This window comes from Saccostrea cucullata, unplaced genomic scaffold (assembly GCF_032062105.1).
Source record: "Saccostrea cucullata isolate Sc308-1 unplaced genomic scaffold, CSIRO_AGI_Scuc_v1 ctg37, whole genome shotgun sequence".
Classification (NCBI taxonomy): Eukaryota; Metazoa; Mollusca; class Bivalvia; order Ostreida; family Ostreidae; genus Saccostrea; species Saccostrea cuccullata.
The window spans coordinates 113623-128762 of NW_026938868.1; the positions used below are offsets into that span (position 1 = coordinate 113623).

General features: G+C 35.9%; 1 protein-coding gene across 5 annotated transcripts; it reads right to left on the reverse strand.

Annotated features, from left to right (window-relative positions):
* Positions 1 to 780: 780 nt before the first annotated feature.
* Positions 781 to 15089, reverse strand: LOC134251596 (large proline-rich protein BAG6-like). Of its 5 annotated transcripts, none has more exons than XM_062734003.1 (25): positions 14977 to 15089; positions 13834 to 13916; positions 13176 to 13217; positions 12722 to 12797; positions 12273 to 12451; positions 11739 to 11810; positions 11353 to 11487; positions 10780 to 11033; positions 10038 to 10161; positions 9608 to 9805; positions 9304 to 9420; positions 8919 to 9123; positions 8678 to 8770; positions 8010 to 8401; positions 7648 to 7850; positions 6670 to 6839; positions 5894 to 6084; positions 4438 to 4546; positions 3681 to 3907; positions 3354 to 3453; positions 3140 to 3270; positions 2178 to 2402; positions 1812 to 1979; positions 1618 to 1725; positions 781 to 1399 (listed from the first exon to the last, which is right to left on the reverse strand). In XM_062734003.1, the coding sequence occupies exons 2-25, from the start codon at positions 13894 to 13896 to the stop codon at positions 1136 to 1138; spliced, it is 3846 nt and encodes a 1281-aa protein (XP_062589987.1). In that variant the 5' UTR covers positions 13897 to 13916; positions 14977 to 15089; the 3' UTR covers positions 781 to 1135. The 5 variants fall into 5 exon arrangements, with proteins under 5 accessions (XP_062589987.1, XP_062589985.1, XP_062589986.1 ...); XM_062734001.1 differs by having other exon boundaries at positions 3681 to 3904; positions 4438 to 4711; XM_062734002.1 differs by having other exon boundaries at positions 1812 to 1976; positions 4438 to 4711.
* Between the last annotated feature and the right edge of the window lie 51 nt (positions 15090 to 15140).

Below are 15140 nucleotides of genomic sequence, written 5' to 3' on the forward strand. Positions count from 1 at the left end.
AACTTTAACCATGCTGCTCTTCACCAGATTTTCCCCCTAGTAATACCTATTGTGGTCCCACCCTATGGCCGGGGGGTCATGATTTGGAAAATTTAAAATCTACACTACCCGAGGTTGCTTCTGTGTAAGTTTCAGCTCCTCTGACCCAGTGATTCTTGAGAAGTTTTTGTAAACAGATTTTTCCTATATATTTCAATTTCAAAGTTGGATTCTCTATTGGGGCTCTGCCCTACCCTTGGGGGTCATGATTTTAACAATTTAGAATCGACAATACCCCAGGATGCTTCCACATAAGTTTCAGCTTTTCTGGCCCAGTAGTTCTTGAGATTTTTCCTATCTATTTTAATATAAAACTTGGATTCCCTATTGTTGCCCTGTCCCGGGGTCATGAATTGATCAATTTAGAATCTACACTACCCCAGGATGCTTCTACTTAAGTTTCAGCTTTTCTGGCCTAGAAAAGAGATCTTGGCCAATCATTTTAACAATTTAAACTGATGCTTTGAACCAAGTTAGGTTTAAATTCAATCTGATTAAGTTAAAATTGGCCCAGTGGTTCTTGAGAAGAAGTTGAAAATGTGAAAAGTTTACAGATGGACAGCCGGACTACAGGTAATCAGAAAAGCTCACGAGCTTTCAGCTCAGGTGAGCTAAAAATGTATGCAGTATTTGAATAATTTGAAAATTCGACATGCAAATACTGAATTTCTGATTATATAGAATATTCAAACATTACAGGATAAATCTGAACTTGCACTATAGAAAATACAAAAAAAAGAGTTTGAAGATTTAATATTTATTTCAATGACAAAAATTATTTAAAATAAATAAAACTGATCAGAATACAATGTCTCTGATATCCAGGCCATTCCTTTAAAATATGACAACAGAAAGTTTCATTATATTTGGTCATCAAGTAAAATTAAACAACTTCTATGCAGTAAAAGTATTCTATTGGCAAATCTTTCCTACGTAAAAATGATGATAAACATCATTATAACTTGTCCATGTCTAGAAGCTGCCAACACAACTCTTCTGAAATCCAGGAAATGACTGTGATATTACAAATAGAACAAATACTGAAGTATTTCTGAACATGACACAGCTGACTCTGGAGTTCTTGTTAGAAGCAGAATTAATCATCATCATTAAAGTAAGATTCTGTGTTAGGGAATCGGTCTTTGTTGTAGTCTGTATCATGGGACACTCTGTGAGATATGGCGTTATGAACTTGTTCGTCGTACGCTGACTGTAGCTCTGTGTCGGTACTGGCCTCTGTTCTCATGTTCTCCATGCTGCTAATAGGCTGTACCCCTGCAACCCTCACTGCCTCTGTCAGCTGATCTGTTAAGGACTGCGGAGTATTGGCAAGGTCACCAGGTCTGTCTTGTGTCATCAGCTACAAAAAGGTCAGTATTTAAAAATGTATACTTGCATGGAAAATGGCAGCAGTCAAGAAATATAGACTTGCTTTAACAAAAGAACTTCATGCAATGACGATAATTTCATGAAGATAATTATGGAAATGTTTGAGGAGTTGCAGCAGTGAACTAGTGGAAGTAAATGCACAATCTGTTGATCCAATTCATTTCTAACTTAAATATACTCAGTACTTACTCGTCTACGTTTTGGGGGCATTCCATTCAAGTAGGCATCACTAAATGGAGGTTGGTGCCTCTGTTGTTTTTGTTTTTGAACATCACCATTAATTACTGGCACCCATTCCTGTCAAAATAGACATAATCATGTACATATACGTTAAATTCTGAAAATGATTTTGCTTGATACTGTAATGGCTGACTGTAACTCACAGCAGGGACCTCTCTTTCCCAGCCCTCTGAGCTCATGGCAGCCCCGGCAGGCTCTGGTTTGGGGGCTGTCGCAGGCTTTCTGGTACTGGAGTTATTTCCATTTACTAGTCTGCTAGTGCTGGGCTGGGCAGCTGCTTCCTCTGGCTTAGACATGTCTACATCCATCTGCTAACAAAATCAACACGACACATAAAATACAGTGTCCTTTTTATCCAACTCATAAGCATATTATCCTTCTAAATAATGTTAACCACTAATTTCTACCTGCAAGTCTCATGACTATGTAAAATTCAAAATATATAGATGACTGTTAACAAATTAATGAAGCAAATGATTAGGAGGGGTACATGTAGTTTGAGTCCAGACCTTGCTCTCGCCTGCCTCTGGCTGTGAGGCCCCTGGGGAGGTGGTGTCCATGGGAGACAGTTTGGCGGCCTCCTCTCCCGCCTTCTTTTCTTTTTTCAGGGCCAGGTAAGTCGTAATGTCAGCCTCAGTTACTGTTATTGTTGGCAGGAATTGATTCAGCTGTTGTGTAGTAACAGTTATCATCCACTGTTGAATCATGGGATTCACTCCTCGTGTGATGTATTGCTGGAAAACAACATTCAACATTTGGCCACAATAAATAAATTGCTAGATTCTCATCCGAATTTTTTTAAAAATCGAGGCGGGCGGGCGGCTTTTATTTTATATTTTTTATTTTTTCAATTTTGCAGATTTGTTATTTATTGACCTGGTCAATCGGAGTAATTTTATCTACAATACCCAAATAAAAGTCATAGTAAAGGTTCATGTCTTTTACTTCACATCATCACCAATCCTTTTCAACCAATGATCCTTGTTTAAAATATATACGCATGTATTACAGCTATTACCATCTTTTCAGCTGTCAAAATCATGTCGACTTTCGCGGAATTTAAAACGAAAGTAGAATGGTAGATGAATACCAATCCCGATCAGAATTAAGACGGAGAAAAATAGAAATAAAAAAAATCGAGGCGGGGTATAAAATCGGAGCGGGCGGGGATGAGAATCTAGGAATATTTTTATTATGGCCTTTTCTACCAAAAAATGTACTAAAAATCATTTTCTTTTTAATATTATAAAAATCAAATTTTTAGCAAGAAAAAATACTAAAGTGTAGAAATGAGAACATGGATAAGCACAGAAGTTAGTTTCTGACAATGAGAAGATTATATTTGGTGCGTGTACATCTATCAAATATTAAATATGCCGTTTTTCCCTCCAAAATTTCTTTCTCTGAGAGTAATGAAATGTGCAGTTCTCATCTTGTGTTAATATTTCTTCAAATAATAAGGGAAACTTACCAGACGATTTTGTATCAGGGCTTGGAGACCAGCCATGCCTCCAGTTAAACAGTGTCGAGTCAGTATAATCAGCACGGAGAGAGCCTGTCTCATTCTGTTGTACAACTCCTGACCAAATCCTCCATCTGACTCTGTAAAAGACAATTAAATTGAATACATAACTTACATGTTTTACACATACTGCTTCTTAACAGTAATGCTGTGGTGAACTTACCTGCTCTCATGATGAATGTAATGATGCTTATTAACTGTGTTCTGAAAAAATTATTCCAGGTCTCAACTAGATTGATCTGTGGCTTTACTTCTGAAACACTCTGAAAAAAAATAAACAATACATTTTTTGAATACTGCTGTTTAAAATTATATCCTAGGGTAGTTACATAGTTACCGTGCAGATCAAGTTGTTTTTTTCTAATTCCATGAAACTCACAGTGCCTAGTGAAAGTTTTTTTTTTTTTTTAATTTAACTTGCATATTAAATTAAGAAACTGAGATACATGTTGAATACTTTTTTAAGTGTTTCTATACAAGGTTGTCTTACAGCTGTTTCTCTCAGTTCTTCCTGCATGTCATTAACGAGAGTATCTACAGCCTGGACGATGTTCTCGGGGCTTGCCTCCCGACCGTTCAGGATCCTCTCACGGAAGAACTGCTGTAATGGCCCCCGCAGCTGATCCAGGGGCTGTCCCGACCCATAAAATACTTGTATTAGATGGGGGAAGGTCAGGTGATTAGATACCACATTGAAAACATCATGAATGAAACCTGCTGAAGAGAGAGAGATATAGCTTACATTAATACTAGACTACAGAGATACATTACTATTACTTCTATAAAATACCTATATGTAAACCACACTGCATATTTATTTGCAACACCTCTTTGTCCACAAGATGAACTGCAACAACTATAACCAGTTTATCTGGTTATCAATTACTACATAGATTCTGTATTGCTAAAGTTTAAATAAGGAATGGTAAATGTACATTAGCATATGTCGAGAAAAAACTGATCTCAAAATCAATCAGACCAAAAAGGTGAAACTTAAATAAAAGCTTCCTTAGGTAGTGTAAATTCTAAATTATTCAAATCATGTCCCCTAAAGGTTTGGTGGCACCACAATAGGGGATCAAAGTTGTACATTGAAATATACATGACTTAACTGTAGAAAATCTTAGAAATCTTAAGCATATCAGAGCTAAAGTTACTCAGAAGGGCATTGTGGTTTCTTGTTCTTGAAATCTGCTGATAGATGTAGATGCAAGTACAGAGGGGATATAATATAACCCTGCACCTACCCTCTCCTGGCACAATCTGGTGATTTTCTCCAAGGTTTGACAGGAAGGTAGAGATGGTCTCAGGAGGACCCTGTCCTAACGCCGTCCTGGTTACAATCCCACTGATTCCCTGAACCAAGGAAGCAAACACATCATCAGTCATCACGGGCTCTGTGGTGCTAGAGGAAGCCGGGGAGGAGGTGCTCGTGGGAGTGGATCCAGCAGGGGTGGTGGTGGATCCGGCAGGAGTGGAGGCTGTGGTAGAAGGGGTGGCGGGGGGACCAGACTGCTGCTGCTGTAGGATAAGCAGGGTAGGAATGCATGGAATAGCAGATAACAAAAGAAATCCAATACACGTATAATACAGTAATACACAGTTAAATTGAAGTGTCAGGGTTGTGCAATTTTGGTTCATTATGAACGTAGTGAATTATATCCATTAACTTCACAACATGATTAAAACCCATTGGGAATTAAAATCACTTTGCTAGGAGCATCAATTCATTATAAGCATGTTTCCTATTGTGTAGCGTGTTTTTTGTAATGAATCTAAAATTTCTTAATTTAACTACATCATAGTTTTATAATTCAGGAAAACTCATTTTATATTTAAAGTTTTACATGTACAGGTGACTCGAGATCTCTCGAAGTTCAAGGGACCACAAGAAAAGTTCGAGAGATCGAGGGGTTCGAGAGATAGAAAGTAAATAAAATCCGGAATTTTCAGTTCTGATCATCGATGTTCTACTATTATAGATACCGGAAGTATAGGTATATAAAGTTAATGCATGTTTTTAATCGTATTTTACAGGTAATATACTTGATATCAACAACAATGATCGTATTTCGAATAAATGAAATGAATTCCTGAAGTTTCAATATTTGTTCTTATTTCAAGATAATATGAAACCCGAATAGCAATCGTCGGTTTGACTATTCCGCGGCTTGATCGGGTCCTTCACCAGTGTTCACCAGATTTTTCTGAAATTAATTTTTTTAAAAATTATCGTCTCGGTTTCAAGTCAAAATAAGTTGTGAATTCGTTTATAATTTACCAATAATAACCAATTAATTATATCAACACACGGACGACCCACAGGTGTAGTGTCATCTATGTAAACACCCAATTAACACCTCCATGCAAACCCCAGGCGTTCACTGCTTTTCCAGGTAAGTCCAGGCTCAATTTGATGCTTGATACATAACTTTGAGAGATAGAGAGTAAAATTCAATGAAATATGTGTAACGGGAACCAGGTTTTGGTTCGAGAGATAGAGAACTTTGAGAGATAGAAGTTCGAGAGATCAGGAGTAAATCTGCTTGATTATATAGCGGAAAAAAACGGGACCGTAGGTTCACTTCGAGAGATTGAGAACTTCGAGAGATCGGAGTTCGAGCCATCGAGAGTCACCTGTATGTGCAAGGCATGACGCTGTGTTGTGGCAGTATATTGTGCTTGATGATGACTAGAACTTACAGCTGTTGCCAGCATGGACCTCAGCATTTGGACAAACACAGGTTCTCCCTGCTGCCCTCCCCCAGGCTGTGAACCTCCAGCAGGAGCACCCTGGGGCTCAGAGGGGGGTCTGTTGCTCTGGGGCTGGGGTGGTCTCATTCCTGGAGCAGGGGTGCCTAGTGGAGCACCAGGCCTCATCATTCCTAAACCTCCTATAACAACCCATAACAACACAATTAAACCTGCTATATAACTTTACTTACACCGATATTTCCTTTGGAACCTAATAACATGTGCATGAATTTGAATTAACTTGAATATTGAATATGTCTTCAATGTGTATAAAATGTCATTTTATTTACTGTCTCCTGAAGATCAGAATCATTAAAGCGAGCATGTAATGAAAACTATCACCTGACTGTGAATTTCCCCAATTATCCATCTTCATACTGGGAGATTTTTTAAAATACATGTACATGTATTTCTTACCCACCTTTACATGGCTGTCAAATTATACATGTTTTTAAAATATTAAACTATTTGAACCTACACTACATTGAAGTTCCATGTTAAGTTTATCAAAGCATAAATTCATCAAAAACAAATGTTTAAACTATATTAAATTACATTATTTAAATAGAAGTAGCCATACCTGTCCCCAGATTTACATTATCTAAATAGAAGTAACCACATTATCTAACAGAAGTAACCATACCTAACCCCAGATATAAATTATCTAAACAGAGGTAACCATACCTAACACTGGATATACATTATCTAAACAGAAGTAACCATACCTATCATGTTTCCTAACACATTTCCTATCTGGCCCGCTCCAAACATGCCCGGGGGAAATGGCACTCCAGCTGGTAAGCCGCCCATCTGTATAGAGACACTGGGCATCCCCGGCCCACCAGGAAACTGGGCAAAGTGGAAGTTAGGAGGCAGTCCAGAGGTGGAGGAGGAACTGTAAGTACCCACATTATAATGTATTAATACAATTTTGTGCAAAATCATCCTACTTCCAAAACAGAACACACTATCTAATAAACTGAACCATCAATTTTACACAATATCTCTATAAGTCTTACTTGTATTATTAGTTACACAGTCAGTTTGTGACCTAATACGGATTCATACAGGGTGTGAAATGGAAATCCGTATTGGGCGAGGCCAAGCCGAGTCCCAATACGGATTTCCATTTCACACCCTGTATGAATCCGTATTAGGTCACTAACTGACTGTGTAACGAATTTATCCCGCTAAAGACCTTTTTTCAATATTAAAAAAATATTTGGGCATATCATGAATCCGTATTAGGTCACTAACTGACTGTGTTAGGAATTTATCCCGCTGAAGGCCCTTTTTCAATATAAAAAAATATTTGCGCATATTATGAAAATATTAAGTTTAATCCAATAACAATCAACATATAAAATCGTTACGGTAACAAGAAATTTAAATAAACTACTTACGTAAACCGTTTCTTAGCCGCCATTTTTATTTACAATAACAACGCTTCGAACGGAATCGCGTGCCCGATTTTCATATTACTCCTAGACGGAGACGTAATACGGAAAATTTCAGGGCGTCATGTGATCAGCCTTTATCCAATCAGCAATCTACAAATTTGTCTGAAGCGGGATAAGAAAATTTATTGTATATGTATAATTATAATAATAATAAACAAAAGATAAATCCTGACTTATTTACCAGGAGATAGAAAACCTTTATTGGAAGGTACAAAATCTCAGAGTTAGTTAGTGGGAGATTACCTTGACGTGGAAGTAGAAGACCCTGTGGTGGTTGTTGTACCACCCACCCGGGCTGATGGTGCTGACCCTCCAGTAGAAGAGGTGCTTGTTGCTGTTCTGGGTGCAGAGCTGGGCATGGCACTAGCTGTTCCTGTCGTCCTAGGTCCACTCTGCTGGGTTTGTAGTTGACCCATTACGTTTGCCATTAAATTTGGCATGCTTATCTGGAAATTCATCATGCATGTTATAATTACTCCAAAACAATTCTAATGAACAGTCTTTTTTAATCCTTTGAAAATACAGGCATATGACCTAATAATTATAATCCCATAACGATCTTTTCCAGGTGTAATTGTATCCTTGTAACTTGATAAACAACTGACCTGTACTTGAGCTCCTTGCCCGGCAGCATTTCTGACTTGCTGTCTGAGGAAATGTCGGGACGAGCAGGGTAAGTATGGATCCACCCCGCCCCTCATTCCCCCCATCCCTCCGATCCCAGGTATTCCAGGAAGTCCTGGGGGTAATCCTCCTGGTAAACCTGGCACTACAAACGCTGCAGCGCGAGGACGAGTCTGGGTGCCTGAGGTGTTTGTAACAGAGGCAGCAGTCTGGGTCTCTGAAGAGTTTGTCTGTCCTGGGTTTGTCTGTGTAGAGCTTGAATTAGTTTCTGAAGTTGATGTATTGCTAGGAGTTGCTGTGACTGGGGTAGATGTGGCAGCCTCAGCATAGCTTCTAGTTCCAGGCAGATTCACTTGCACTCTTCCAGATGGGTCTGAATTGAAAACATTATTCTTTTAAAATTTTAATTTAATACTGATCCTGCTCAAAAACTTTCAATGGACTTGCAATCATATGTTCACAATTTAAGAATGCAATAAAATCACAGTTCCTGCCATCAAGTCCTTAAAATCTTAAATGAACCAATCTGTGTGACAATTTTTTTAAGGTTTTGAATCACCAAGAATATGGAAAAATTTATTTCTTAATTGTATAGAAAATAAGCGATAAAATATTATATCACATATGTGTATTAATCTATATTAGATACCTATGGTGCCCATCATCACTGAGGATACGATGTTTTGGATCAGGTCTGGAGGTATGGCCGGCATGGTGCCACTAGATGACGAGGCTGCAGGCACTGGAAAGAAAGAGAAATTTTAAGCATATTTAACATAATAAAGTATTTTACACATGCATGTTACAAATTAGAATACAAAAAATACAACATTTTGAAGCTTGAGAGCCTTTTTGTGTAGGGTTGTAATGGTCTGATATAAAAATCTTACCCTGTATTGAACCTGTTGGCATATCCCTCTCTGTTGTAATGACATGAGCAGAAATCTCTGTAACAGAATCCGGGCCCATGTCAATCATTTGGAACAGAGGTTCTGAGCCCTCGGGTGGGTTCCCTGTGGCACCAGCATGTGGCATCCCAGCTGTAAAAGTGGGCCCTGTGCTTGTCCCTGTGGATTGGGTGCTAGTTCTTTCTGTCTGAAAAAGAAAATAATGAATCTGTTGTGATCTCCTGTCTGTCTTGCTAATAAACTGTGTGCAAGGTATACAGTGCCCTTAACAAAACTGACATTTATATAACCATCACATCATCCTTCCAGGGTGCTATTTATGATCAATAACTCAGTAAGCCAGTAAATTTTTTAAATCTTTGACTACCTGAGATCCAGCAGCATTTGTGGGTGGTGTAGGGGTGGATGTAGAACTTGATGAGGTGGACACAGTTGACTGAGTTCCGGTATTCCTTCTTCCAGCTCTTGGACTCTGACGAGGAGACTACAAGTCACACAATGCTTTTTCATCATAAAACCAATTGGAGCATGAGCATACACCTCATTTTAAGACTAAATACATTTAATTCATGATGACTCTAACACCAACAGAAAGCTCTTAACTTCTGAGTTTCATATAAAACATTATAATAGAGAAAATTTCCCTTTAAAAATCAAACATAAAAACTTACGGCATTAATGTGTACTGGTATAGTTTGCTGGTGTATGAGGGTTGTCTGGACAGGAGGGGAGATAAATGCAGCATATAAGTGTCGAGGTCGCGCTTGATTTAGATCTATCATCAAATCACTCAAATTGTGGTAACAGTGACTGATTGCATGAGTTATTTCCCCTACTAGGTTACACAGCTGGGTATTTTCATGAACTTCCTGTTAAAAATTCATAAGCATTATATGAAACAATTGAAATTAAATTCTCAATTATATGTCTCAATTTTTAAAAAAATAATATTAATTTATCTATTCTGACTATAACGAGTCAATATCTCATGAGCTTCTCTGAGCTCATGAGCTAAACTTTAGTTTTAAGACAATAACATACCATACATAGCTTGAGAACAGTAAACTTCTAAACAAAGATTCTAAATGCACTGGGTGTTACCTGTTCAGACAACTCCGGATCATCCAGCAGGAGTCGCTGATATTGTTCAAGGAAGGGTTGGAATCGGCGATTAATTTCATGTACTTCATTCAGTACCTCTCCCAAAGCGGATATACGGGGACGACTAAAAGAAATGCATGTCAGAGTAATGTGACTGGTTATTGTACACATGTATACAAAATAGGATGGGCAGTGAAAGAAATCCTTAATATCAAAATCAAATTTATACAATTTATAAAAAATTTAGTTTTTTAAACCTAACTTTAGACTGAAGGGGAACTAATAGACCCTTTTCCTATGACATATTTTGCCTAGGAGTTATTCCCCTTAGCCGCCATCTTGTAGGGCAAAGTAGTGAATTTACCTCTTTGAGCAACCAATTTTAAAATGCATGCAAGAAATATATGTTGGAAAATATTTACAATTTTAAAATCATGAATTAATAGAAGCCTTGAAAAACGTATATTCATAAGAAAAATAGTGTTATCTTTACCTCATTAACCAATATAACAAATTGAATATAATGAGGGGATCTGGATATGTTGCCCTACAATATGGCGGCTAAGGGGAATAACTCCTAGACAAAATATGTCATAGGAAAAGGGTCTATATGTACAAGTCTTTTATATTCACAGGCATAAAAAATGGGCAGATACACATATATAAATGGGCAGATACACCTAACTACATGTATACAACTGTAATAAAGGCTTCTTAAGTATGAAAAATTAGAGATGCCTACACCATCCTGGGTTGTTCTGGTGTGGCTCCACTTTGAGAGGATCCCGCCCCCTCCTGACTTGACTGCTGGGATTGGCTGTTTGTTTGACTTGTTTGTGCCTGTGATTGGCTGGATGACTCGTCACTCTCCATGGTAACATCACTACTCTCTCCAGTTGCTTGCTGGGATTGATCAGGTCCCTGTGGTGTGGCATTTGAGCCATTTGTTGTTGATGATTCAGTAGCATCTGTTCTTTCACCTGCTCTCTGGCGATTCTGGTCAACAAAAACCAGTAAGTTGAAACAAAAAGATGAATTCTAAATCAAAATCTTAATAACATAATATTTACAGCTCTTACAGGAGGGTCATTATGAAAACATTCTTCAAGTATAATAAAAAGTGACTGCACAAAAGTAGAAATTTTGTCAAGGAAGATTTGTAATTTCTTTATATTTAAGAAATTATTTTCAACATTTACACCAAATTAAGTTTAAAACATTTCTATTTAGCAATCCAGGCTTCCAATAATATGTTTGTATCATCTTTTCTTAACATTCAGAATTTTTCTCTTTTTTTGGTGTAATGCATTCTTACCTCCAATGTTTGGAGATTATCTTGAGCTATTCGTAACATCTGTCTGGCGTGGTTAATTCTTTGCTGTGATTCACTTTCCACCTGACCTTGACCTTGGCCCAAATGTATATGTACATCTACTGATGATCCATCGTTCTACAATAAAAAAAATAATAAAAATAATCAGTGATAATTTACTCTTAAAACTGCCATCTTTCTTTATAGCAAACTAAAATTCTGACAAAATTTCATTTACTTTTTTTTCAAATCACATTCACCAACAATTACACAAGTCTAAACAATTCAAAGTTTCATTTTACTGGCCTTTACAATGCATGAAATTTTCCACTTAAATCATGGATTCTACAAGCCTTAACAAATCATAGATTTGTTTAAAAACAACTCACTGAGGTTCTGGTAGATACTCTGGCATTTCTTCCCATATCTCCCATCCCACTGATGGCATCTTGTACAATGTTCTAGAGAACAATTATTGTAAATGTTAAATAATGTCAATTATAACAATTTTGTTTACACAAAACAAAAACAGAAACTAGTTCATTTAAGATTTTTATTTTATCTATGAGGTGATTACTTCAAGATTGTGAAATGTTACTTAGATATGAATAAATTAAAAAAGTCTGAATAGCTATATACTTTGTAATAAATATCCAAAACTCTGAATACAACTGCAACAGAAAAACTAAGACATAAACAAGGAGTACAAAAATACATATCAAACAGAACAATTACTTGCCAAGACTATTGGTAAATAACCCTAAAATCAGCATCAAATAAACACAAAATATTGGACAATTTCTTTAAAGGTTTGGTTACCAAGTCAACTAAACAATTTCTCCTTTAAAGAACATGGTTTTCAATACACTGTATAACTTTTGCACAGATCATGGTTTTCAAATATAAACAAGACATACATGTACCTGGATTTCATCTGTGTCCACTGCATCAGAGGGGACGGAAACTGACCCAATGACAAAACTGTTTACATCTCTACCCCCAGGAGGCCGATGGGAGGGAGTGGCCCCTCCAGATGATGAACTTGGGGGTCTAGCACTTGGTGGCATTCTGTGAACAACATGGATCACTTTTCCATGTACGTCTAACCGGGAAAAAAATAAAGGTAATCATTAGTCAGCTTTTTTTGCCTAAAAACACAGCCACATATAGGCATATATATGTTTTGAATAGGTTTGAAAACATTTGACTTATTTATTATTTTACTTGATATCATTGTTTACAAATTTTAATGACTCCAATGCCAAAAAAGTATCTCTTAAACACAGTGGATTCCTTACATCTAAACATTTTCATTTATGACACAAATTCATTTATATGCATACTATACTAATAGTCTTGAAGATTAGCTTACTGTAGTCTTTCAAAAGCTTTTCATCTTGCATAACCCTTCCTTGGAAAATCAACCTTTGTGTGTCTGCAGAAATATTCTGAAAAATAATGGATAGTAAAGAACTAAATAACTTATCCATTCAATGCCTATATTTCTTTTCAAAATTATTTGTCTTTAATAGGCACTCACTAGTTAGTCATTATGTCAAGTTGAAATAAAGATGATTGTATTTTAACAAACTGAAGTATATATGTTTACAAAATTAAAAAAATAAACAATTCCTTAGAAAAGGAATGATTTCCTCAACAGAATATAATAATGATAGTGAAAACTTTCACATTTTTTTTTTAAAGAAAGATAATTTTTATATTGAAAATTACAGAATCGGGGCATAAAGGACATGAGTAAATATTGATCTAAATTTGATAAAGTAAATGGAGAGTGATCAAGAAACAACAGCATGTCCTTTACTTACAATTGAGTCAGCTATTTTCTCTTTAAACTGGCGTACAGTCATCTTTTATGAAAAATAAATACATGAGAAAAAATGTACATCACTAGCAATATACTACATTATATTGGACAAGAGATGTTTTAATAGTCCCATTACAGAAAAACTTGTTTAGTACAAACACAGATATTGCGAAGTTACCTCGGATCCCCAACTATATAAAATAAACCAATTCCTTATACAGATATAACGAATTACGGACATGATGGATATAGCAAAGTAATTTCATAGGTCCCAGTGACTACGTTATAACCCAGTTTCACTGTATACCACATCAATACTTCTGCATTTAAACTCCAAATACATTAATATCTTGTCCTTCAAACTTTCAATCAACTGAGTTTATTTTTTTTCAAACTTTTGGTATTAAATCAGCAGAAATCTTGAAGTCTATGGGAATTTAACTTTATTTAATGCTTAACAGAAACTGATCTTTCATTATTCATGATTTAAAATCTTTGGCAAATTTTAGATTAAGTATCAAAATTATTACATACAGAAATCTCTCCACAAAACAGAATTTTTTTTTTAAATAATTGGCTTTGGGAGGGGGGTGGGTGGGTTATCCCTTCAAGATCTCTATGTATATGTTCTTGTCAGATCATTTTCAACAGGCACTCACCTCTTCTTCCACACTAAAACTCTTATTCTGAGAGTCCAGAGTTTTCACTGTGACGTCTATCATCTTTATTTCTTGTTCTAAAACTGCAAAAAAAAAAATAAAAATAAATAAATATGTGTCCAACCCTCACTATTATTATGCCAACGTATTACATAATACATGTTGACTGGTGTACGTTGTGTATACACCAATTTTACAATATTCTCAATCCAAACAAGTTAGCAGATGTTAACTCTATATGAAAATTACCTAACATTCTTAAATGAAGTGTTATATCAAACAGTGTTTTAAAGACTCTGAAGTATAAGTTCATGTTACGTTGGAATTTGGGTTTTGGATAAATTTGAAAATTTGTTAGAAAATTTTAACGATACCAATCTTTTTGAGATAATATTCATTTATTTTTGTGTGTGTGTCAAACGTATGAAAACTGAATTTGAACATGAGTTTCATAAAGTATCAGTGTTTGTGGTGCAATACTTTTATTGGAATAACAAATACATTTAACATTTAAAATTGGATCAAAATTGGCATGTTTTGTGTTGTCCACATTGTCATGATGTCCCAGTCAGACGGCCAAACAAATCTCTTATTAGAAGTGATCCAGTGATGGAAATCAAACAAAGTGGTAACATGTTGGACTAAATAATGTTCTTGAGATTGTGAGTTCCATCTCTGGTTACCTAAGTGTGGGTCAGGGTGGTAAATACACTTTCTCTAGATAAGACATTTATGTCACTATTTTGTCAGTAGGCTATTTTAAAAATCGTTAGAACATGTACAATTCAAAAATAGTTGGGTATTGATTATAAATACAAGATATAGAGACAAACTGACAGGAAGCATATTAATTTAATTTGGCATCTTTTATGTTTATATCATGTAAATTCTTAATGTATAATATGCGAAAGTAGTTGCATATTAATTATGTAGAGACAAACAGATAGCATATAATCCATATTAAGAGTTTAAGTAAGAGCCTAAAAATGTATAGAATGCACAATACATGATGATTTTTCAGTCTTTTTTGCTTCCCAGTAAGCTGATCACTTTCACACTTGATCTAGTATATACAAATTTGTGAAAACGATAAAATCGACATTAAAATTGAAAATTTAGGGAAAATGTTTCATTGTTTCGTACCTACTATACACTAAATATTTTCTTTGCACCAACAGAAAGTGAAACAGACGGAATTTTTCTAGGCCTATGCTGAGTCAAGTCAGTTTGGGGTGCTGGAAATCGCCATATTCTTGGTTGTCGTAAAATAAAAAAGATCGTTTTGTTTCTAATATTGTTAAATATTC